Source organism: Empidonax traillii, unplaced genomic scaffold (assembly GCF_003031625.1).
Source record: "Empidonax traillii isolate 1590-97213 ecotype Southwest subspecies unplaced genomic scaffold, ASM303162v1 scaffold597:size822913, whole genome shotgun sequence".
Classification (NCBI taxonomy): domain Eukaryota; kingdom Metazoa; phylum Chordata; class Aves; order Passeriformes; family Tyrannidae; genus Empidonax; species Empidonax traillii.
The window spans coordinates 679,599-701,903 of NW_020955790.1; the positions used below are offsets into that span (position 1 = coordinate 679,599).

At 46.4% G+C, this 22,305-nt stretch overlaps 1 protein-coding gene across 9 annotated transcripts in view; it reads left to right on the forward strand.

Annotated features, from left to right (window-relative positions):
* The window catches only part of ATXN1 (ataxin 1), a 274,252-nt gene that overhangs the window by 242,527 nt on the left and 9,420 nt on the right, over positions 1-22,305 (forward strand). For all 9 annotated transcript variants that reach the window (XM_027898444.1, XM_027898442.1, XM_027898446.1 and 6 more), the window contains one exon: positions 18,930-20,970. In XM_027898444.1, coding sequence (XP_027754245.1) covers positions 19,090-20,970 — 1,881 coding nt within the window. In that variant the 5' untranslated portion in view covers positions 18,930-19,089. The remainder of the gene's footprint in view (positions 1-18,929; positions 20,971-22,305) is intronic.

Here is a 22,305-nt window from a genome sequence, read left to right on the forward strand (position 1 = left end):
GTTTACCCTTCCAGTTCCCAGTGGCACACATCCAGGGTCTGATGGCTGGGAAACACAGTTGTAGCCAAGGACTCCTCTTCAGCACGCTGGAAAGGCTGGCTGCTTGCTCTGCTCTCTGTTTCTCCAAACTGGTTACGTGAGTGATCGGTGTGCGTAGTGCAGTGACGAAAGTGAGGAGAGGACTTGATGTGGGAGGGGCTGGGAGGATGCTGAGTATCAGCACTGCTTGGAGATAGAAGATTGTTCCCACATAGGGTAAGGAGCTAGGTTAACATCCTGGTGCTGTGTTTAGGTCAGCCTTCAGGCCCTGGGCAGGAAGGTAAACTCCAGCTGGAGGTCATTGCACTTGTCTGCAGTTAAATCTTTGTGATGTTTGAGGCAGTTCTGGAAAGCATTGGAGTAACATCTGGTCAACAGGAGGTGATGCAAATTGCAAAGACTGGTTGGACTGGCCTGGACCTCCTCTAGCTTCCAGATGCAGGAACGCGTCTGAGCGTGAGGTCCTTGTGCGTGCTTATCATCATCCACCATTTGTACGTGAAAGAAGGCAGCAAGATGTAATTGAGTTTGCATCAGGGCCCCACACGTGGCCTGTGCAACTGCGTGGTCTCCCCTCCTCCTGGTTCCTGCATTGCCCCAGCTCTGCCTGCCATAGTCGTCCTGGGAGGCACGCAGTCTTCACGCAAAATGTTCTGCAAAATGTTTAGTCCAACCTGGGAAGTGGAGCATGTTTAAGGAAAACCAACCTGCACACACGACCCCCAGCAGTCTTTTCCTGCCTGCCTGCCTGCCAGGCCTGAGGGAGAGTCACTGATGGGGTGTGGACAGAGCCATAAGCACTGTCAGCTGGTGACAAAACCACCCTCACTCTGGAGGCCTCATATCTGGAGGGATAGGGGGTGCTGGAGAAGGGAGCACTCATGGCGTAAGGATGGTGGGGCTGTGAGCAAGGACTGTTGGCTCCATCTCACCAGCTGGCTCGCTCAGCAGTTTTTGCAGGAAGTGTGAAGAGAACACATTTCATGGGAGATATTTATCATTACCCTGTACTGCTTAAATATAGCCCGTGTAGCAGGTTAGAGCTTGTTAGGCTTTTATCTTCTCAAGTTGGAGGGTGATGTATTAATCTATGAGTGTTGGAGCCTCAAGTGAATTACAGAAAGTCATCCCCAGTGAGTAAAGATAAATGACATTTGGAAATTAACCCATTACATAGTCTTTTCCAATAAAGTGCTTACTGAAATATTAAATTGTAAATGAAGTTGCTTCACGTCTCATTTGAAAGTCAGAAAGACACCTATTTGTAATTCCACTACTGGTTTCCTTTTTTTTTTTTTTTTCTCTTGGAGATTTCATTTCTCCTGAAAGGTTTGGGGCTGACAGCCCCAGAGGACAAAGTCTCCATTAATCCACCAAGCCGGCACAGAAGTCACAATGCAGCCTGCTCTGCACTGTTAATGTGCTGCAGCTTTTGCTGAGAAAGGGGTAGTCCAGAGGGATGTGGTATTGGCTTACACTTTGCAGCATCCAGCCTCAAAGAAAAAAAAGAAAAAAAGAGTTGTTCAGCTCTTTACTGACCTGCACCTGCATTAATTTAACTGGGTTTAGCTGGTCGTTTAGCTGGATTTAAGGTGGCCTGGTAGGCAACACAGACCCACTATAGGGTTTTCAGCCAGTGTAGGCCCTCCAGACTCAGCCTGGCAGACCTCGTGGTCCCTAGGTTTGCCACCCCACACCAAAGGAGTGGGGTTGCACAGTGGTAAAAACACTCCTGTTATTGCAGGGCAAGTCATTCTAGTTTTAAAGCAATATAAAATGCATGCAAGTTTCATACAGTCACCATTGGTGAGATTTGTTTTGGAGTAAATATTCCTGTATAAATGTCCTTGTTGCAGGCTAGGATCTATTTGCATGCTAACAAGAAGCCAGAGACAAAACATTTTCAAGAATTCTCATCTCCAGCACAGCCCTTGCTGTGATGACTGGTTTTATTCTATGAATGTGGAACTGGACCAAGCCTAACAACATCAGCTCACTTCAGAAAGGTGCCCAGCACGAATGACTTCCACTTCCAACCTGAGCTGGCTCAAAACCAAGGACCCAGAGGGCAGAACCTCTCCTTCTCATTATCAATTGGTATCAGAGCCAATTTCCCATCTTCTTGTAGTGCTAGCAGCTTGATGATAACAGAGAATTATTAAAGCCATATAATGTTAAATATTATGGTAATTAGATAACCTCCTATAACTGTGATTTTTAAAGATAGTTGTTCTTCACTGGCTTTTTCCTTCTGATGTCACAGGACAGACTTTGTCTTACATGTTTTGCAAGCACTGCCACTGCATGGACATAGCCTATGCTCATGGACGGAGTTTGTTTCTGCTAATTTAGTTGTGATTTGTCTTATTAGTAAATTCCTGGTGTAAGGAAGTCTTGATCTTGTTCTCATTGCCATAAACAAACCCTAGCAGTAAAGGAGCAAAGTTTTGGTATTAACTATCAAAGTCTTCTATTAGTTTTATTTTCTGACCAGAATGATCCTGATTGTGTTACCTCCTCTGCATCCAATGTCTTCAGGCCACATTCTGTATTTCCTCAGGAAATGAAGAAAACAGAGAGGTTGTCTTGCATCAGCTCTTCCCTCTAAATATATAGTTTTTGCCATTAAATCCTAAACAAATGGCAATTCATGTGCATATTTAACATTATTTAACTCCTGTTTGAGATCAGTAGTTTGAGTTTTTGCAGAAATTTTGTACTCACCTGCCTATGAAGTGTGGATTCTCTGCAATGAATGTGAATGTAATAAACCCTCCTTGCAAGGATACCAGAAAGCCCCCTAAGAAGGCTTCTGCACCACTGGTTTATGTTGTTAAAATGGGACTGATGCAAAAAACCCCAGCCTTAAGAACATGTTGAAGATACAGATTAATGCCTGCCAACCTTCTCAGTGTTTCTTCCTGAGGCTTGAACTTGGGGGATGGGAATAAACAGGACAGAGAAAAACTTTTTTTATAGAGAGTGACACAATAAATGCTTCATAGCAGTCATGTACATTTATAATGACATACTGTACTAGTGCAGTTCTGTTCTGGGCATCAGCGAGAGGGGATGTAATTCACAGTACTTTTTTTGGCTTTTAGTAATTATTTCCTAATGTCAGAAATGAGTGAGTGCGCAGTCTCAATTCTGACTCAGTCTCATGCTGTTAGTGATAGTGGCATTTTAACTGATATCGAAGCAAGGACAGAAAATAACATTTAAGAGCAAGCAAGAATGACAGAAATGCTAAGATGAGGAGAATAAAGAAGAAAAATGCTAAAATGGTAGTTCGGAAAAGAACGGAGTGTGGGGAGAAATAATTTTACGCCAGAACTGTAGAAAGAGTACTGGACCCCAGACTGAAAATTGGGAAAGCTGCTATTTCTTGTCAGACCAGCTTGATTTTCAGTCTAAGCTGCTGAACAACAATTTTCCTCTAGTCTGATCCCGTGTCTTTTAATTAACCAGGGTTGTCATCCACATCTTTGAGATTTTGACGTGAGCGGGAGCTCATCTCTGTTGATTTGCTCAACACTCTGCGTGCAGAAAGCAGCAGCTGCTGCTGGTGATCCCAGGGCTGATTTGTCAGTGTTCCACTGGAAATATTTGCCTAAATGAAGTAAGCTGTGCGAGGAGGCACCTTGTCTAATTGGAGCATTAGGTCTGTGCAGTAGGTGGTATGCAGGTGGTTTTTCGCTGGTTTTCTGTCAGCTGGTAATTTATCTGTGACACTTGTGGGGTTTTGATGGATGTAGGTAGTGCAGTTGCATGGAAGAGCCATTATACGCTGGTACGGTGTGGCCATGCTGTGACTTACAGTGTTTTCAGAGTGCTTTTTTCCCCCTGGGCTTTCACACATTGTGCACTTTGAGTAGCACCTACCACGGACCTCAGTGGGGATCCTGGGCAAGGTCTCGACCTCAGTGATACAGATGACTCAGTTATGTTGCCTCCACCTTTGCAGCTCCTCACTGGAATGGTTTCAGCACAATTACGCTGAGTGATGGCACAAAGCGTAGCTGTCAAAATCACCTGCTAAAATCTTTAATTTTTGAGAGTCTTCCAACATTTTCAGTGGATAGGTGTAACAAGCATATTCCCATCTTTGCCAGCAGCCCACTAGTGAACTGAAATCGTACCAGGTTTCACTAATAGAGCTGTAACAAGGCAGCCCATGAGAGATTATTATCTCTCTATTATTATAAGATTATTATTTAGAGATTATCATAAGCCCATTCTGCGATGCCCCTTGTGTTAGCCATGCAGGCATCTTTCAACAGCAGCTCAGGCAACATATATATATAAGAGATGTCTCCTCTCTCCTTCCTTCCCCCCAGCAACTCTAGCTTCTGCTGAGATGTTGCAGCTCCTTCAACCCCAATTCACCAGACAGGCCAGCAGTTACCTTCTCTCTCTTTCTTCTTTTCCCTGTCATTAATCCAGTGTGGTAGCTGTCACCTTAACCCAGTTGTGCATCAGAGAAGATACTGTGCTGTTTTGGCAGCAGTTTGAGCTGAAAGCAAGGATTTTGCAGCCAAAGTTGGACCTTTGGGTGGCAAATTGAATGATGCCATCACAGAAGAAGAAAGACTATGTTTCCAGTGTAGCTCATGATTTTGCCAGGCAAGAGCAACAATGTGAATTACCCATACAGTTTTCATATGTATGGGTAATCAACCTGGAAATGTTTCAAAATGCTTGGGTAGGTCTTGCCCTAGCTAGGAAAGATTTAAATCTAATTAGAAATCAATGCTAAGTGGAAATCATATTTCTGCCCATGAAAATTTCCAAGATCTCAAAAAAACATTTCATGCTGTAATGGGAGGAAAATTTAAAAAGATGAGATACAGTGAAAATCAGGTAATAGGTAAAAATAGTTCACAAAACTGTACATCAGCCTATAGCTCTGTATTCTGGTTAGAGGATAGTTTCATTCCAACCCAAATTTCTCTTGTAGTTACGACATTTTTTAAAATTACTGGGAAAATATTTTCAAAGAAGTTCCAGGAATTTTCCCCAACTGAAAATATATTCAAATATTTTTGCATCCAACATATTCAGGTTTCAAAACAAATGTTTCCCAATGAAATTTTTCCTTGAAGAATTAATGATATTTCTGTTAGACACCATTAGCTCTTACCTAATTTTAGCCCAAGAGCAACAGTGACTGTGCACCTTGTTTCAGTTTTAGTTTCACTAGCCTTACAGCAGTGTTGTCAAGGTTTTTCTTCCTTAGGAGTTGAAGAAATTCTGACCAATTATGTTGTCGTTTTAGTCATCCTGGTTGTATGATCTCATGATTATTCTGTAATTTTCTAACATGTCCAAAGTGATTATGTATCATCCATTGCTGCGGGTATTTCATGTTTCTAAGAAAATGTAACATTCATTCATAAACACAAGAACAAAAGGCAGAAGAAACAGCATTGTATTTCATATTTACCATAAGGAGTGTGCAAACTACTAACCACATATGAAAAAGAAACCAAACCAGATTAACAGATGTAAAATCATTATACATTCAGGAAAAAAAAACTCAGAGTAGGCAGAGAGAGAGAGAGAGTAGTAAACAGATTAGTTGCTGGAGCATCACTTTGTCCAGAACTAAACAATTATAAACAAACCCAGGAAAAAAATCCCTTTTCTTTTTTGGCTGTAGGAATGGTGATGGTGGGTGATGCCATTGCAGCTGTGGGGGAAGCTGTGGAGTGGCGGGATGCGTCACACCTATCACACAACTACTGCCTGTGAAGTTCACAAATCAGACACAGGGTGCCTCTGCGAGCAGACCTGACTGACTGTTGGGGTTCCCTGTTTGTCCTGGTTGGAGTGGACGTCTTGATGAGATGAGGTGTTCTCTCACTCAGGTGCAAGGGACTCCCCTGGGAGCTTTCTTCTCCCAAGAAAGTTTCCCTGTTGGGTTCTGCTTTGCAGTGGGAAGGCCTCAGCCTATTTTAACTACTTTCTTCTCTGGGAGAACAGCACTTAAAATGCAGGCTTGAAGAGGAACACACAAAGGTTTTGAACACTCAGATCCCCGGCTGAGTCTCTTTCTCCCGTTCCCTAATTCAGTTAGAGAGTTTCTGAAAGGACCTTAGCTGATGTGGAAACTGAAAACCTGTCATTAGTAAGGCATCCTTGGTTAGAGAAGAAGCTTCCATGCCAGGTCTTTAGCCTCAGTTTGGGGGTAGCACTCCAAAGTCCCATAGTTAGTACCCACTGAAACTCATTGGCCAGCTGCAGTGGGACGTGTGTGTGTCACTACAAAAGGGCTAACGCAGTTTTGCTGGGCTGTGCAAGAGGCTGCCATAGTTGGTAGGAAAGCTTTGTCAGTAGAGGACACACAGTCCTGGGCTGGATTCGCTGGCGTGGGTCCAAGGAGTGCCAATGAAATCTGGAACTGCACTGTCATTTATTTGTGTATGAAAGGAGCTGTACAGCAAGTTGTACCAACCGTGTATAATGAGATATAATGAATTTAAAAGGTCAACACTGAAGTCCACTAGTGTTTAAAATAAAACTCCAGGAAGGTGCATTTCTGTCCTTACAAAGTTGTGAAGTCTTCCTTTTTAGCTGTTGCACGATAATAGATTTTAAATGAACCACTAACTTTTGATTGCCTTTGCAACCAGTGGATACAGCTAAAGCCACCAGCTTTTGACGAAAAGGGGAATCAACATTTCTCTTTCAGGCTGTGTTTGTATAACAGGCAGCTGCTTGAATATGCTGAAGTGTGAGGAATGTGAGCAGAGAAACTGCAAAAGCGAGTGGAAATCTCTAAGAAATACCACTAATACATTGGACTGCAGTTCAGCATTTGGTTGTGGGCATCATTTGTATTTATACTGTCAACACAGGGTGAATGAGTGGAGCTGCAGTAAATGATACGTACAATCTGAATTTCTCAGTGTGCTTGAAACGTGATTCTGTTTCTATAGCAAAAAAGATGATTTTTTCCCCCCTTCTCTTTCAGGGATTAGGTAAATCCCCATGAGTGATGACAACAGACAGAACTGGGGCTTGCAGAAATACAGAATGGAAAATATACTTGACACTTGTGAGAAGTGAACTCTGAGCTGGTAGTGTGGTTAGGCATGCAAGCCTCATTTCACAGTACTGAAATATTGCCTTCTCATTCTCCTATCTTGAATCATGAAACCCCACATTCTTCTAATGATTATTTCAGGGAGGGAAATGAAATTATTCATATAAAGAACCAGAATTGCTCAAACCACATCCCTCTTTTTTTAACTAGACCAAACTAGAACTTCTGCCCAAGTTTGGATCGTTTGGAATAAAATTCTCATAGTTTTCCCAGGCTGGTTTTCATCTCCTGTACCCTTGTGTTCATGACCTTCTTCTGATAGCCTGCTTTAAAACTAGTTCTGGTATCAGAAATCACATCTTGACGAGTGTTCCCATGTATGGAGCATGATGTATGGAGGAGGGGCTCAGGAGGAAGAATTTCAGGGTGATTTGTTGCCCCGATGCCCAGAAAGGAGTCTGCTGCCATGGAGGAGGCTTGAGCAGCTGTTCTAGCAGGAGAGGGGAAGTTAGGCACAGGCAGAGGAGGAGGGGATTGTATTGTGTCTTGAATGAAGTACGTGTGTCAGGAATGCCAGAGAGGGGAGGTGAAGCAAAAAGAAAGAGCCTCCAAATTTCGGATTCCATTTAGAGAAGGGTTAGAGATGAGGACAGAGGTAATGAAAGAGGCACAGTGCTTAAGTGCTTGGATAATTGTAAGGCCCTCAGCTTGAGACTGAACTTCTGGTGAAGGAAGCTGACTTCAGTGTAAAGAACTTTGAGACTGCTTGGCTGATGTCCAACACACTTTGGAGTACAGGCGGCCAAGGACTAAGAAACCTGTTGCCTTCAGATGCCTTTGTATCTCTTTTTCTAAAATTCTGTTAATGCAGTAAAAGCATCTTGAGTAGTTTTTCTTTTCTCATCAAATCCTGTGTGCTGTCATGTAGCAAAGGACATGTTCAGTCACTGCAATGTGTAACTTTCACTTGTAGTCTTAGATGTGTCAACAGCTGGTTCCCCAGAAGTTGTGTGTTTGCTTGTCTGCTAATTACTTGGGTGCTTCTCAGTACCATTCACCTACACAGAACTTCAAGAGGGGATCCAGGACTAAACCATGGTCAGAGGAAGAGTTGGGATCAGAGTAACAGGTGTTGGTTTGGGGTATTTTAAAGGCTTTTGCTAAGTGCATCTGAACTGCAGACCTTTAGCTAAGTATTGGCTTTATATTATTTACCCTTCTGAAAGTCTCTATCTGGTTTGCCATTTGTATTGTGGTTTGTGGCAGTGGCTGTAGAAGATTTCAGAGTAGGGCTTTTTTTTCTGAAGAGAAATAGTGACTTGTAGGCTGTCTAGAGAAGAGGCAGTTGAGTTCCTACAGTTTTCCATGATAACAGAAGATGGAGGGTTATAAGATCTGATTTGCATCACTGGAGAAAGGTGGGGAGTGTGGATGCTCTTGAGGCATGTCAGCCAGGTCTTTGGCTGAGGATTTGCACCCTGGTGTATCATTTTCGTTATAGAACCATAAACGCTATATTGAAAACATCTTAAATGCTTTGTGTTTCCATGTTACTTTTATGGACTTGCTCTGAGTAACCTGCCATCTGGTATTTTTTTCATGCAGGGCAGAATGAGGTAAGGGGGGAGAAATGCTGACTGCTTCCATGCTGTTGCTCAGCTTCCTCTGTGGGAAATGTAACACCTGTCCCCTTTCCTTAATGCCCAGCCTGGCTCACTGCATGAAATTCTTCACAGTAAAATCAAAGCTGACTCTCAAGGCCTGCTTTTTGGAACAGTCATAAAGCAGCTTTCTTGTAGCGTGCTGGAAAAAAAAAAAATGCAGTGAAAGTCATTTGGATGACAGCTAGAGGGAAGTAATAATGTTCTTTGCAAACTTACATGTAAAGACCAAGAAAAATAAGTGCAAGAACTGTGTAAGGGAGGGGACTCTGATGCCTGAGTGCTATATGCCTGTAGAAATTCTTATGTTTATAGATATAGGGGTCAAACAGAAATTTCTATTACCAATTGCTTTTAACATTGGTTGTGTAGCGCTTCCCTTCTTTTTTCATTTCTTTTTTTTTTTTCCCCCTCTTTCTGTTCTGCTTTGGTCCTTTCTGTGGGGATTAAGCTGTGCAATGTATGTGGTATGTACAAAAGAAAGGATAGCAATCTTGCAGCAAAATGACTTGAGCTGATCCTGCCACAACTCCTTCCCCTCTCCCCCAAATAATCAAATTAATTAATTAGTCGTTGCTCTGGGGAAGTTCTCTACTCTCCTTCCTGCTGTCTGTGCTGTCGTACAGGGCTGCTCTCAATTCCGTGGTCTTCAGTGCCGGCATCCGATCTCTGAACAGCTCCCAAGCCCTTCATGGTTTTTGGGAGGCTGAGGCAAAGATGCATTTGCACCTTGGCTGTGTGCAAAACTAAAGCCCCTCTCAGAGCTTGAGGATTGTTAGATTACCCTTTTTCTTCCAGCCCCAGTGACTGATTTGAGCATGCTCCGTGCATGCATTGGCACTGGCTATTTGCCAGGTTTAGTGTAATTTTTTTCTTTTTTTTTTTTGAATGAGTGAGTGAATGAATGAATGAATACCTGATTAAGTTAATGAAGCTGAGCCAATGGTGGGAGGGAGCAACTTGGCTGCTGCCTGCTCGAAGAGATCTGGCAGCACATGAGACTTGCATAACGCTTTATAGCTCCATGCTGTGCTCCATATGAGCCACAGGAGAGGGCTGCAATAATTGCTCGGCTTTTCGATTGAAACCAGCTGCAGGTAGCTAGTCATCCTTTTGTCCTTTTCACTGGTGTTGGGGAGTCACTTGTCTTGCGCCGTGGATTTCCAGTGGCAGATGGGTAAGATGCTTTCACAGAAGTGATCAGCAGCGGTGAGAAAGCATGTTCGTGGCTCAGTGGCTTTTACAAAAGGTCCATTCAGATTTCCAAGCTGTGACTCACTGGACCCACAGGTTCAATGCAGGAATGTTTTTAGTTCCCGAGTTCAGAACTCCTATATAAATAACCTTGATGGGAGCCGTGTGATTTTTTTTTTTGTTTTTGTTATTTTCTTGTTCTTTCTTCACTTGGCTGGGAGCAGGGGAGAAAAAGGTTTTCTTGTATCTGTTTTTTGTAAGGAAAGTAATTTTTAAATCCTCAGAGTTCTTTTTGATTGTTGTTTAAAGCAAGTTCTTTCTGGCAGTCTTGGATGGTACATACCTTTGTTTCTCACATACTTAAATTAAGAGTATTGGCACTGCCTGTTAGCACACCGCCTTCATTTGTCAACATTCCCTGCTTGAGAGCAACGATGACGATGATGCTTTGCATTCTTAGTTGGAACGGGTGTTTTTTTTAATTACAACTGGAGCCTGTGACTGTGGAGCCTGCTATGTTGTTATAATCCTGCATTATTTAATTTTCTCTTGATTGTTTTCTGTGTTGTCTAGTCAGGTAGAACAGTTGGGGCAATCTCACCCTTGCTGTGCTGGCCTCAGTCAAGTGACACTGGTGATGGATTTGGGCTCTGTGCCCGTTTTATCTGCCTGCCACGCTTTCCAGTAAGCAGGAGAGAGGCTCCCTACAACGCTGAGTCAGAAAGAATAACTAGTCACTTGGTTTTGTGGGCTGCAGGGCCAGGGCAGGCATGTCACTGGGAGAAGGGGTGCAGAAGAGCAGGTCTGGCTTTTTTCTTGCCCATGTGTATTCATACCTGCATTGAGCCAACACGTTGCCTGTGCTGAGATTGTCAGTTTGAGGGTCTCTGCAGGCTGAGTGGACAGTGCTGCAGGGTGCATCCAAATGTACCTAATAGCAGACACCTAGTGGACCCTGAACGAAGAAGAAAAAAATTAAAGAATTAGAGGAAAAAAGGTGGTGGCTGAGGAGAATGCTGAACTTTCTCTTGGCCCTCTGCAGTGCTGGGAGAATGTGCTGCATGCCTCGAGACCAGAGTTGGTTGCTGGTGTTTTGGTTTTGCGAGTGGTGATGGTCAGTGATCCTGATTTGGGAGGGCACCGAGTGTGTGCTGAGGCTATGAGCCAGGGCTGGTGCAAAATTGCTTCAGGTTAAAGCTTTGCTGAATGAAGCCTCAGAGAAGGCAAGGTGTTGGAATCCATTTCAAGGGGAATTTAACATCAGTTCACGTTTCACACTTTACAGATGGACTAATTATAGTCTAATTTGCTAGCATGTGGAATCTACCAGAGAAGCAGTCGGTGGGGAGGACTTCCAAGGAAAGGCACTGAGCTTGCAGCTGACCTTTCCAAATCTGCCCCTAAAGCCATGCTCTCACACTGTCCCCTTATCAGCCAGGCTTAAAGGCACACTCCTCCCCTTGAGCACCCGTGCTTATCTGTAAAATGGCTGCTCTGAGTTGGCTGCTGCTTGCTGGTGTTACTGGCTGGATCTTCAAAGGGGTGAAACACCTCCGGTTTCTGTAATTTTTCGTGGGGGTCTTATTCATGTCTCCTGGCATCAGAGCCAGGCGCCTGTCTGATTTGTTTTGCAGAAGGAAAGAATGTTAGCGAGCGTTTTCAGACACATGGAAGGAGACCTGTGTGACATATCTGCAGTACAAATGTGTTCATACAGGCATGACAGTTTCTGTCACAAGTTAAAATGAGTGGCGAGTGGGTGTCGCTACGTTTATAGTCACTCGTGTGAAATTTTCAATGGAAAATTGTGTAGGCAGCTCCCATTGTAGCCAGGCACATTTTAGATAAATGAAAAACATCAACAAAGTAATTTCGGTATTAGACTTGTTTATAAATGAACTCTATTCACTCATTTAAGCTGAAGAAGCACCTCTAGGGGACGGGTAGAGGAGTAAAGGATGTCTCTGAGCCCTGTCAGACAAACTGGTCTTGTCAACCTGACCTGCTCTGGCAGCAGTCAGTGCAGAGCAGGAGCTAAAAGGTTAGGTGCTGCACTGGCCACTTGCAAAGTGGCATAGGTGGAATCCACCTTTCTGTCCTGGTGTCAGTGGGTTGAAGGAGCACTGTAATACACGTCTTTGCTCCACAGCTTCCATGCTGCCACCGCAGACTTCTGGGTACGTGTGAAGGGGGTTGCTGACTTCCCTAGCACCTTGGGTTGGTGGTCCTCATGCTCCTGGCACAGATGCCTCTCTGAGACTTTGGGAGCAGGGCTTTGGAGGGCTTTGGCAGACATCTGTCAGGTTATAAAAGCTTCAGTGCAGCATGGTGGTAAATCATCATGCTGCTGGAATGTGCTCCAGCATCACAGCTGGGCCAGCTCTCCGTGTGGGACTACACACCTTGCAGTCAGCCTGAGCTGAAACCCCAGGCATGAGCAGCCCCAGGACTTTCCTTTGTGGCTTCAGATAGAGGTGCTTCTCATAAGGTTAGCCGAGGTGCACTTTCTGCTGTGCAACTGAGAGAGAAAGCTGTGCATCAAACTGTGCATGCTCACGAGGCTTTGCCCCAGGGCTTAGACCCTTAGTTATATCCTTCCCCTTCCTCCGTGGAGGCTGAAAGCTCTGGAGTCCAGCGCTTCACCCTCAAAAAAACTTCGCTGTAATCAGCACTGTCAGCTCTTGCATTTTTATCACTAGTCTGTAGATGCTATTTCACAAAACATGACACTGCTGTCAAATGATGAGATGGGAAATTCCACTCTTAGCTAAACTAGTAAGTTTCTGATCTTGTGGGTTTCAGGGAAAAGCTAGACCCCTCGAGCCTGAAAGGCCTCACACCACAGAGAGAAAAGTTAAAGGAAGCAATAATAGTAATAAAAATCCCCTTTATCATTTTAGTGAATCTTCTATTTGTAAACCAGTATCATGTGTTTCAGAGGCAAGAAGCGAGGTCTGACTCATGATGTTTGAGCACCCATGTTTGGCACTGCAAGGCAGGGTATTTCTGGGCCAGGGAGTGAGGGTGCTGCCCATGGGGTGGACTGGGGGGGGTGGCAGGATGGCCAGTGCACCCTGCACTCTGATGGCAGCCCTGTCCTGGGGCAGCTTGTGGCTCTCAGAGGAAGTGCTTCCTTGCTTCCAGCCTGCCTGGCATCTTGTACTGCTTCTGTGGTACCACCTCTCTGCAAAGCGTGCTGGAAGAGGAGGGATCACCTTAGCTAATAGTGGTTGGTTTTTTTTGTGGAAACAAAGGATGTAGGCAGCTGTGAATCTGTTTGGATCATCCATGATGCAGTCCTGCAAGGCTTACTTGTAGCTGCTCTGCTATATGTGCGCACAGAAAGGTTTACTGCACATGCAGAGCATGGCATGACTTCTTCAGATGCTGAAAATATGGGCATCTATCCTGTTGCAGAATGAGGTGATGGCACCCAGGGGAACTTATGGCAGAAACCTGCAGACTTCTGAAAGTTAATTCCAGCTCTTCATTCAGCAGTTAGCTTAACTAAAATGGAAGCTAACTCTAGTGCCTTATTCCTGTGCACTTCAGGAGCACCCACCACACACAATAAGTATGTATCTCTAACCACAGTGTAACCATACTAAAACAGGAGGCATGTGCCCTGCTTAGGACGTGCACATCTCTCCTTATCCTCAAAATTCGGGAGCTAAGTAGCATAAACAGACAGTTAACCATTGGAGTAGCTTTCTAGTAATCAATTTGTATCGTATGCATTTGTGAATGGCTGTCCTGGAACTCCATCATCTGTCTGTCCTTTTGGGAACGTGTCTTACAGTGTGTTTTCCTCCTAAATCTTCCTCTCTCAGCTCTGGTTACCTACATACTTGCACCATAAGATTCCATGGGAAAGTTGAGCCCTTGGGCATCTCATCCCCAGTGATGTGCTTGCTGAGGTTTGCTTGTATCACTTGCTTTTTATATTGCTTGGAGTCTGTCTGATCTGACCGGGGAGAGGAAGGACGTGCAGAATAGTTGCTCATTGTGCCAAAATCTGTAGCAATTTGCTACAGAGCTAAAACTGCAATGGACAATCTATCTTGCAGACTTAGTGCTGATCAGGAATCCTTTCATTTTGGGAGGAGAATTTCAAATTTTATTAGAGGTTTTCATGTTTCTTATTAATGGATCTCTGCAGTTGGCCCTCCTGGGAATTCTGCCAGAGAGCTGTGAAATTGGTCAGATTGGACAATAAACTCCTATAGCTATTGTTGGCATGCACTGAGCTGCACATGGCAAGGCTAATGGAATCTGTAGCAGTTACAACAATGAATATGTAGCTGGCAGCGGGCAGCGTGGAGAGCAGGGGGAGAAAGCTGGCATATAGATCTGAGAGCCAGAATGCGGCTGTGGAGCCCTCTGCAATGTGTCTGTCTTTTCACCTCTCTGAATCTGATCCTGCAAGCCTCCTTGGAGGGGAGGAGAGAGATGGGATGAAGTGCCCTCCCTTCTCACTGATTTCCAGTGCTGCTGAAATTACTCAGTCATCCTATCATGATACAAGGGGCGGGTGCTTTGAGGCGGGAGCATCAGATTGTGCTGCTGCTTCTGCCCAGTAACACCCCAGACATAAAGAGCCGTGTATCGGGCTCAACTCTTTGAATACTGCATTAACATCTACATTCCGGGCAGGGCAGCGGTGTCTGAAGGAGGAGAGACACAATCATTTTATCACGCAGATAAATGTGAGAATTTGCTGGTAATACCTGGAGCTGGAAGGTGAAAGTTGAAAAGGCATAGTAATCTGTGTGTTATTAGAGCCTGGGATCAAAGGAGCCTTTTGACAGTAAGTGACTGGTTTGATTTGAATATTGCTGAAGTTGGAGACTGACAGCTGCCCCTCCTTGCAATGAGGCAAGCAGGCAGATGGCCCCAACCCTTCTCCCGGTGGCATATGTTGGTGTGAGCTTGCTGGCAACTGCAGGAAGGTCAGGGACCAGAGAGGATGGGGACCAGATTTTTGAAGGAGTTTTAGAGACAAAAAAATTATGTTAGCTGCATCATGGGACTGCAAAAAGCGCCTGATTTTTGAGGGCTGTCAAAGTCCCACCGTTTGCATAGCTGCTGTGGTTTGCAAGCCTGGCCCAAACTTCTCTGCACTCCAAGACTCAGTCCTGGGTACACACCACTGTGTGTTTGGAGGCTTGCATTGCTGGTTTTACCTTTGCTGCAGTGAACTCCAGATAAATAAAGGAGGTCAGCTCCTCAAACTATAACCCAATATCCTCTCCAGGGTTTTAAATTTATTAGATGAAATAAATAGAAAAACACTGTTTGGAGAAACATAGTAAGATTTAAAGTGCCTTACAGAGAGACGCTGTAGTTTTGCATGAAAATGCACATCCTGAGCTCCAGTGAGCAATCCCTCTGGGACCAGAGCAAGCCCAGATGGTGACTCCTCCAAGTGATTATTTTTCTGCCTTAAGCCTTTCCAGGAATTGGAGTGTGGGCAGGCTGCCAGCGGACACTGGCTGTCCAGACACTTTAGCAATGTTCCATGTGTACTCACTGCCAGAGATACCAAAGTCCAGCTGCTCTCCCTGATCTCTTTGTCCCCTTTACCTTCCCAGCCATAATTACACATGCCTGCACGCACGCACACACTTGTGTGACACACACACACATACAAAGCAGGAGCAAAAAAATCACCTGGTGTTTGCTGCTTGTTTGCGTATATCGCAAATCATGATTGACAGCTCTGAAGTTAAAGAGAAAGGATATCTCCAGAGTCAGAAAAATGACTTGAATCCAAAAAAAAAAAAAAAAAGAATGTACAAGTAACAAACCCTGCGGCATACCACAGAAAGCAGGCGTTTGTCTTTCTAGGACAGCCAGCAGAAAACTGTTTTACCAGGTCTTGTACCTCTTGCCTTTGAGACACTCTTGTTTGGGTTGTCTCCCTTTCATTGCTTCCCAAGCAAAATCAGTCCTGTCTTATCTTTGCTGTTGCTGGAACTTGAATTATGCCGAAAAGTTACCATTTTACTTTTAAGTCTTGAAGAAGAAGTAGGCTGTTTTATGCTGCACATTTGCATTTTTTGCAAATTCAGTCCTGTGTCTGTTAGGAGTTCAAAGTCTCTCTGTGAAGTGCTTGGGCTTGGAAAAGTGGGGCAGTATTCACTGCTCTATGGCTGTCTGATCCCTTGTCTCTGTTAAATTTGTTTATTCCTCCTGTGTTCTCCAGGAGGTTTTGGGGAAAAAAAAAAAAATAGACCCAAAAGATTGAGTATTTGCTATTTTTGAAGGATGCTAGTTTTGACATTGGAGGCCACCCAAAACTCAGTGGTTCTATACTATTTAGCAGAACAAAACCTTTGCTTCAGCTCCTGCAGAATGAAACTTTGCCACATTTCATTGAGCTTCAGTGTAGTATTTTTGATGAGGAGAAGCTGAACCCAGATGCCTCGGACTTTTCGAACCACTGCCTTTGGGGAACTTGGTTTATCCATCACAGGAAAAGAGACCGGCCCCATTTGGTTCCATGTACAAGTTCCTCGCTGTGTTGCAGGCAGAGAAGCCAGCCCTCTGTTCCCAGCTTTTCCCCGTGGGAGTGTATTTAAATTCTGGGTGTGCAGCTCATGTCCATATCCAGGAGAGACTGGAGGATGGTCCAAGCCCAGCACGAGCTCCCAGTGGCAAGGGGAGCAGGATGAGCAACCCATGTTAAGGGCAGCATCCTGGGCAGCCGCCTCGGTCAGGATCTGCTGACTTACCTACCAAAGCTGACTGCCCAGGGCAGAAGGTTACAGTGAGCTAAAGTTAACCAAGGATGACTGCGCAAATGTGAGCTCGCTGATTTTATTTTTAGTCAAACTTAAAAAGAAAAATCTGTAAGTCATGTGTAATATAATAATTTTAGCTGTTGCCAAGACACGCTGAGCAACTGCTTAGGAGGAGGGGGAAGACCCATGCTGATCTAGCAGGGACCCTGTCTCCTGGCTGCCCTCATCTGGCCGCCGTGGCAGTACCGAGGGGGTGGTGCTGACAGATGGGGCAGGTCAGGACAGCGGGGGTACCCAGCCATCACTCAGTGGGCACTGCTGCCACCGGGCTGCCATGCTCAAGGAAGGCATCACTGGCCTTTGCTCATCTGAAGCTGCCCCAAGTCCTTTCATCCTCCCTATCACCTCAGAGTCAGAGAATCCACACTGAAACTGTGCTTTACCCCCCTCCCCTGGCTCTGGCTATTGGTGTTTCATTACTGTTTATCAATATTTAAAGAATGGGATAATTAACTTAAGACTGATTGTATCAAACCATTAGAACGTTTGGACTTTTCCTGCAGGCTTACAGCAGCTTGGAGGACCATAAACGTAAAGAGTGCTCTTAAAGATAGGTTTAATCTTAGTCTAGTGTGTCTTCAAAGTACTTCATACACATATAAACATCAGGCTTATTGTTCATTAGAAGCGAGGCAGCAGGGAAAGAAATCTCCCAAAGGAATATTACTTGCCACAAGATAAGTATCATTACTGCTGCTCAGCATTCCCTTTAAAGTGGGCTATATCCTACTTCCATCTTCTTTCACATCCACTCTTAATTCTTTCTCTCTCCGTTTTTCCTACGTGTAATGCATACTTTTCTTGTTAAGCTGCCGGTCATGCGAGGTTTCCCAGCACCCATTCTTGCATAACTTTCAAAACAGCCAGAAATGCAGATGACAGGTGGTGGCTGGTCAGGGGCTGGGGAGAAGTTTCACTCTCCGTGACGTTTGTTATGGGACAAGGCAAGGTAGGTTTCAGGAAGATAGGGGAGACTGACAGCTCCTTTTGCCTTTTTTCAAGGCATGATGTGTTTTAGATACGGTATGTTCTTTAGCAGATGGTGGAAGAGTTAGGAAGACTTTGTTGCCTTTGGGTGAATTAGGGGATGCAAAGCAACTGTTTTGCTCCAATGGCAAAATCAGCCGAATATGAAACTGTGAGCTTTTACAGTGGTGGGGGCTTCTGGTTTGGATCAGGAAACCCACATATGCTTTTGAGGAGCCCCAGGGCTGAGTTTGCTCAGTGTTTGGAGCTGTGGCCGTGGCCACGAGTGTGGTACCCACAGCCCCTCTGGTCTGGCAGTCACTAAGAAAAAGGGGGATTGGATCCTGCCAGCGGTGGAGATGGTGCCAGCATCTGGCTCTGGCCAACCTGTAGGTGACAGGGAGCATCTCCCAACACAGAGTCCTGCCTGGATACCTGGATGTGAGGTGTCAGTAGCAGAGGGAGTTCAAAGCACTGGGTCAAAAAAAAAAAACCCCACACATCAAAAACCTGGCTCAGAGCCATATCTGGCTCTGTGCTGCTGCTGTAAATAGATCACAGGGCTGAGATTCATTGCCAGACTGGTGGATGAAGGGCACGTGTGCCTGTAATGAGCTGTGGTGTGGCAGGGGGACAGGGAGGCAGCTGCTGCCTCCACAACCCTACAGGGTGTGATGTGAAGTCACCCTGTGGGTGACTCTGGCGTTCAAGTGTTTAGAAGTGACCTGCCACCTTCCCTCTGCACCACTAATAGCTACTTGTTGCTAACGTAAATATTTTGTGTGTGGCTGTTCCTCAGGGCTCCCTGCCTCACTCCTGTGTTTTTTAGGACACAGTAGGGTGAAGGCATTGTGCTCACTTCAGGGGAAGGAGAGTCTGGAATAACAAACCGGGCACCACAGACACATGGAGGGTTTTCCCAGAGGAAGGAGAAAGGGTCTTGGGAAATAAGGCAATTATGGCCAGGGAGTTTCTGATCTGCCTACGGTTTTAAATGTCTTCCTGATGCATTAGCAGCCATGCCCAGTATTTTTGCTACTTCTTACAGAGCAGCTGTCAACTGCCCCTTGACATAAGAGTGGCAATGCCTGACCATTTGATTCTTTTTTTCTGGAGGTTTTTTTCTCATTTGCTGTTTCAGGGTGTCTGCTCATTTGTTTTCATTTCTCAGTGCTGACAGTGTGACTCCCCCCTCCCTTGCCCACCCTCTCATTGCAGAATCCAGAGGAGCTGTCGGAGGATCGTGCTCACAGGGAGATGATTCCTCATGAAGTCACTGGATCCCTTGCAGAAATCAAATGTGACTTTCCATTTATCAGACTGAAATCAGAGCCAGCCAGACAGTGAAGCAAGCACAGTGGAGGGGGGACGGCGAAAGATGAAATCCAACCAAGAGCGGAGCAATGAATGCCTGCCACCTAAGAAGCGAGAAATCCCTGCCACCAGCCTGCCTTCGGAGGTGAAGCCGGTCCTGCCAAACGAAAACCACCGTGCAGATAACCTAGCATGGCTCCCCACAACACCCAGTGGCCAGGGCGTCCTGGGGAGCCGGCACCGGCCTGCGGGGACGTCATCGGTGGAGGCAGGCTTGCCGCAGGGTTTGCACAAGTCGCTGTCTGCAGGGCTGGACTATTCCCCGCCCAGTGCGCCCAGGTCCGTTCCAGTTTCCACCACTCTTCCCACGGTGTACTCGCCCGCCCTCTCCCAGTCAGGGACCCCTGTTTCCCCCGTGCAGTACACACACCTGCAACACACCTTCCAATTCGTCGGGCCCCAGTACAGTGGATCGTATACCGGATTCATCCCCTCTCAGCTGATTTCCCCAACAGCCAATTCCGCGACCGGCGCCGTGGCGGCGGCCACAGCCGTTGCAACCACTCCATCCCAGCGCTCCCAGCTGGAGGCTTATTCCACTTTGCTGGCCAGCATGAGCGGCTTAAGCCAGCAGGGCCACAAAGTTGAGCCGCACCTGGTCAGGACACCTGGACTGATTGCTGCCGGGTCTCCTCCACCCACCCAGCAGAACCAGTATGTCCACATTTCCAGCTCTTCTCAGAGCACTGTCAGAAATGTCTCTCCTCCAACCATCCCGGTCCCCCTGCACCCGCATCAGACAGTGATCCCGCACACCCTCACCCTCGGCCCCTCCTCCCAAGTGGTGGTGCAGTACACGGACTCGGGGGGCCACTTCGTCACCAGGGATACCCCCAAGAAACCCGAGAGCAGCCGGCTGCAGGCGATGCAGGCCAAGGAGGTACTGAACGGCGAGATAGAGAAGAGCCGGAGGTATGGCATTTCGCCTTCTGCCGACCTGGGTCTAGTTAAAGCAGGCAATAAACCAGCTCCCCATCATTATGAGACCAGGCACGTGGTGGTCCACTCGAGCCCCGCTGAGTACGGTGCGCGGGATTCCTCAGGTGTCCGAGCCTCCGTCATGGTGGTCCCCAACAGCAGCACGCCCACGGCAGACATGGAGGTGCAGCAGGCCTCCAACCATGAGACCTCTCCTTCAGCCCTCAATGACAAGGGAAGCTTGCACTTAGGAAAGCCAACCCACCGGTCCTATGCCTTGTCTCCACAGCAGGCTCTGGGCCACGAGGGGGTGAAGGCGGTGGCCACACTGTCCCCTCACACCGTCATTCAGACCACCCACAGCGCCTCTGAGCAACTCCCTGTCGGGCTGCCGGCGACGGCTTTCTACGCCGGGACCCAGCCGCCGGTGATCGGCTACCTGAGCGGTCAGCAGCAAGCCATCGGGTACCCCAGCAGCCTGCCGCAGCACCTGGTGATCCCTGGCGCCCAGTCCCTGCTGATTCCGGTCGGCAGCGCGGACGTCGAGCCGTCAGGAGTCACGCCCGCGATCGTCACGTCGTCTCCTCAGTTTGCAGCAGTGCCTCACACGTTCGTCACCACCGCCGTCCCCAAGAGCGAGAACTTCAGCGCAGAGCCCCTCACCACCCAGCCTGCCTACCAGGCCACCATGGTGCAGGCGCAGATCCACCTGCCTGTGGTGCAGTCCATCGCCTCCCCCGCTGCCGCACCTCCCACGCTGCCCCCTTACTTCATGAAGGGGTCGATCATTCAGCTGGCCAACGGGGAGCTGAAGAAAGTAGAGGACTTGAAAACAGAAGACTTCATACAGAGCGCGGAAATTAGCAACGACCTGAAAATAGACTCCAGCACTGTGGAGAGGATTGAAGAGAGCCATAACCCAGGCATCGCCGTGATACAGTTCGCAGTTGGGGAGCATCGAGCACAGGTAATGGCGGCGCATGGTGGGGTGGGGGCGTTGGACTGGGGTGCGTGCTGTGGCCCCCTGGGCAACAACACATCTCGTTTGCTTTGGATCTACTCGGGGTTGGTTCTTCATCCATCCCCGAGACAAACTGTGGACCAAAAATCATCCCACTCACCCTGCTGGGAGAGCCATCGGAGTCACACTGATGATAAATGTGGTCTTCTGGATATAAAATGGGTCTTTTTTTATAGCTGGAGAACCCACAGGAAGACTTACGTGATTATCCTGGTTTTTGATTAAATACAAAATGGTGTAAGCAGTGTGAGAGGTTAGTTTTTTCATTTTGGTAGGTGACTTTTACTGTCCAGACCAGAAAGTTCAGGTTAGATTCACCTCAAATCCTACCCTAGAGGCATAGGTAGGGCGCAAGGCAGTGAATTTCCATGGCTTGAAAACTTGGAGCTGACTGGGAATGGTCTCATATGTAAGTTACTGAAATGAACTACAGAGCATTACTGAGGCTTTGGTTGCAGGTGGTTTTAACACTGCATGGCTCACATAAATTCTGTGATCAAGGGAAATTTGGAAAGAAAAACCACCTGTGTGTCTGAGTAGGCTGTGCTTCTGACCTTTGTGTCTTGGTTTGCAATGCAGGAGGAAAACCTGTAACTTTCCAGAGGTTAGGAATACATATTGATCTGAAGGCATTATTCCAATGCTGTCCTTTTTCTGAGGGATTTAGACACTTGAAAATTCAGATACACTGTGTGTAGCATTTTGCTTCCTAGAGGTACTGTGTTCCAGTAATCCTGTTGCAAATCTTTTTGGTTGGTTGGAGTGCTGTGAACTGCAGCATCTGCACCATTGATGCTGCACCCTCAGCACGGGAGAACCAGAACAAGAGAGAGGGAGAGAGGAGCTGGACATGGACATGTAGTAACACACCTCAAGTTTGGAGCAGAAAACCAAACAGCGATGGTACCACAGAGCAGGTCACACGGAAGATTTTGTACAGTCGCAGCAGTCTGCGGCCTGTCCTTCCCCAATTGCGTATACATGGTAAATTACTACATATGGCAGGTCCTCTTTCTTATGTCAAACATACAGATTCCCTGTCTGGGTTTGTTCATGTATGTGCTTGCATCTGCACAGCTAACAGAAGTTGGGCCTCTGGTGCTTTCAGTATAAAGACTCGATTTTTCCCCCCCCACACACTTTTTAACTGTATTTTGGCTCTTCTCAGGCTTCATGATTTGAGGAACTGTCCTTGGATCAGGACCAGTTACTATAATTTGCCCAGTGCCTTGAATAATGAGATTTCAAAAGTAGCAATCTCTATTCTGCAATTTCCATCTT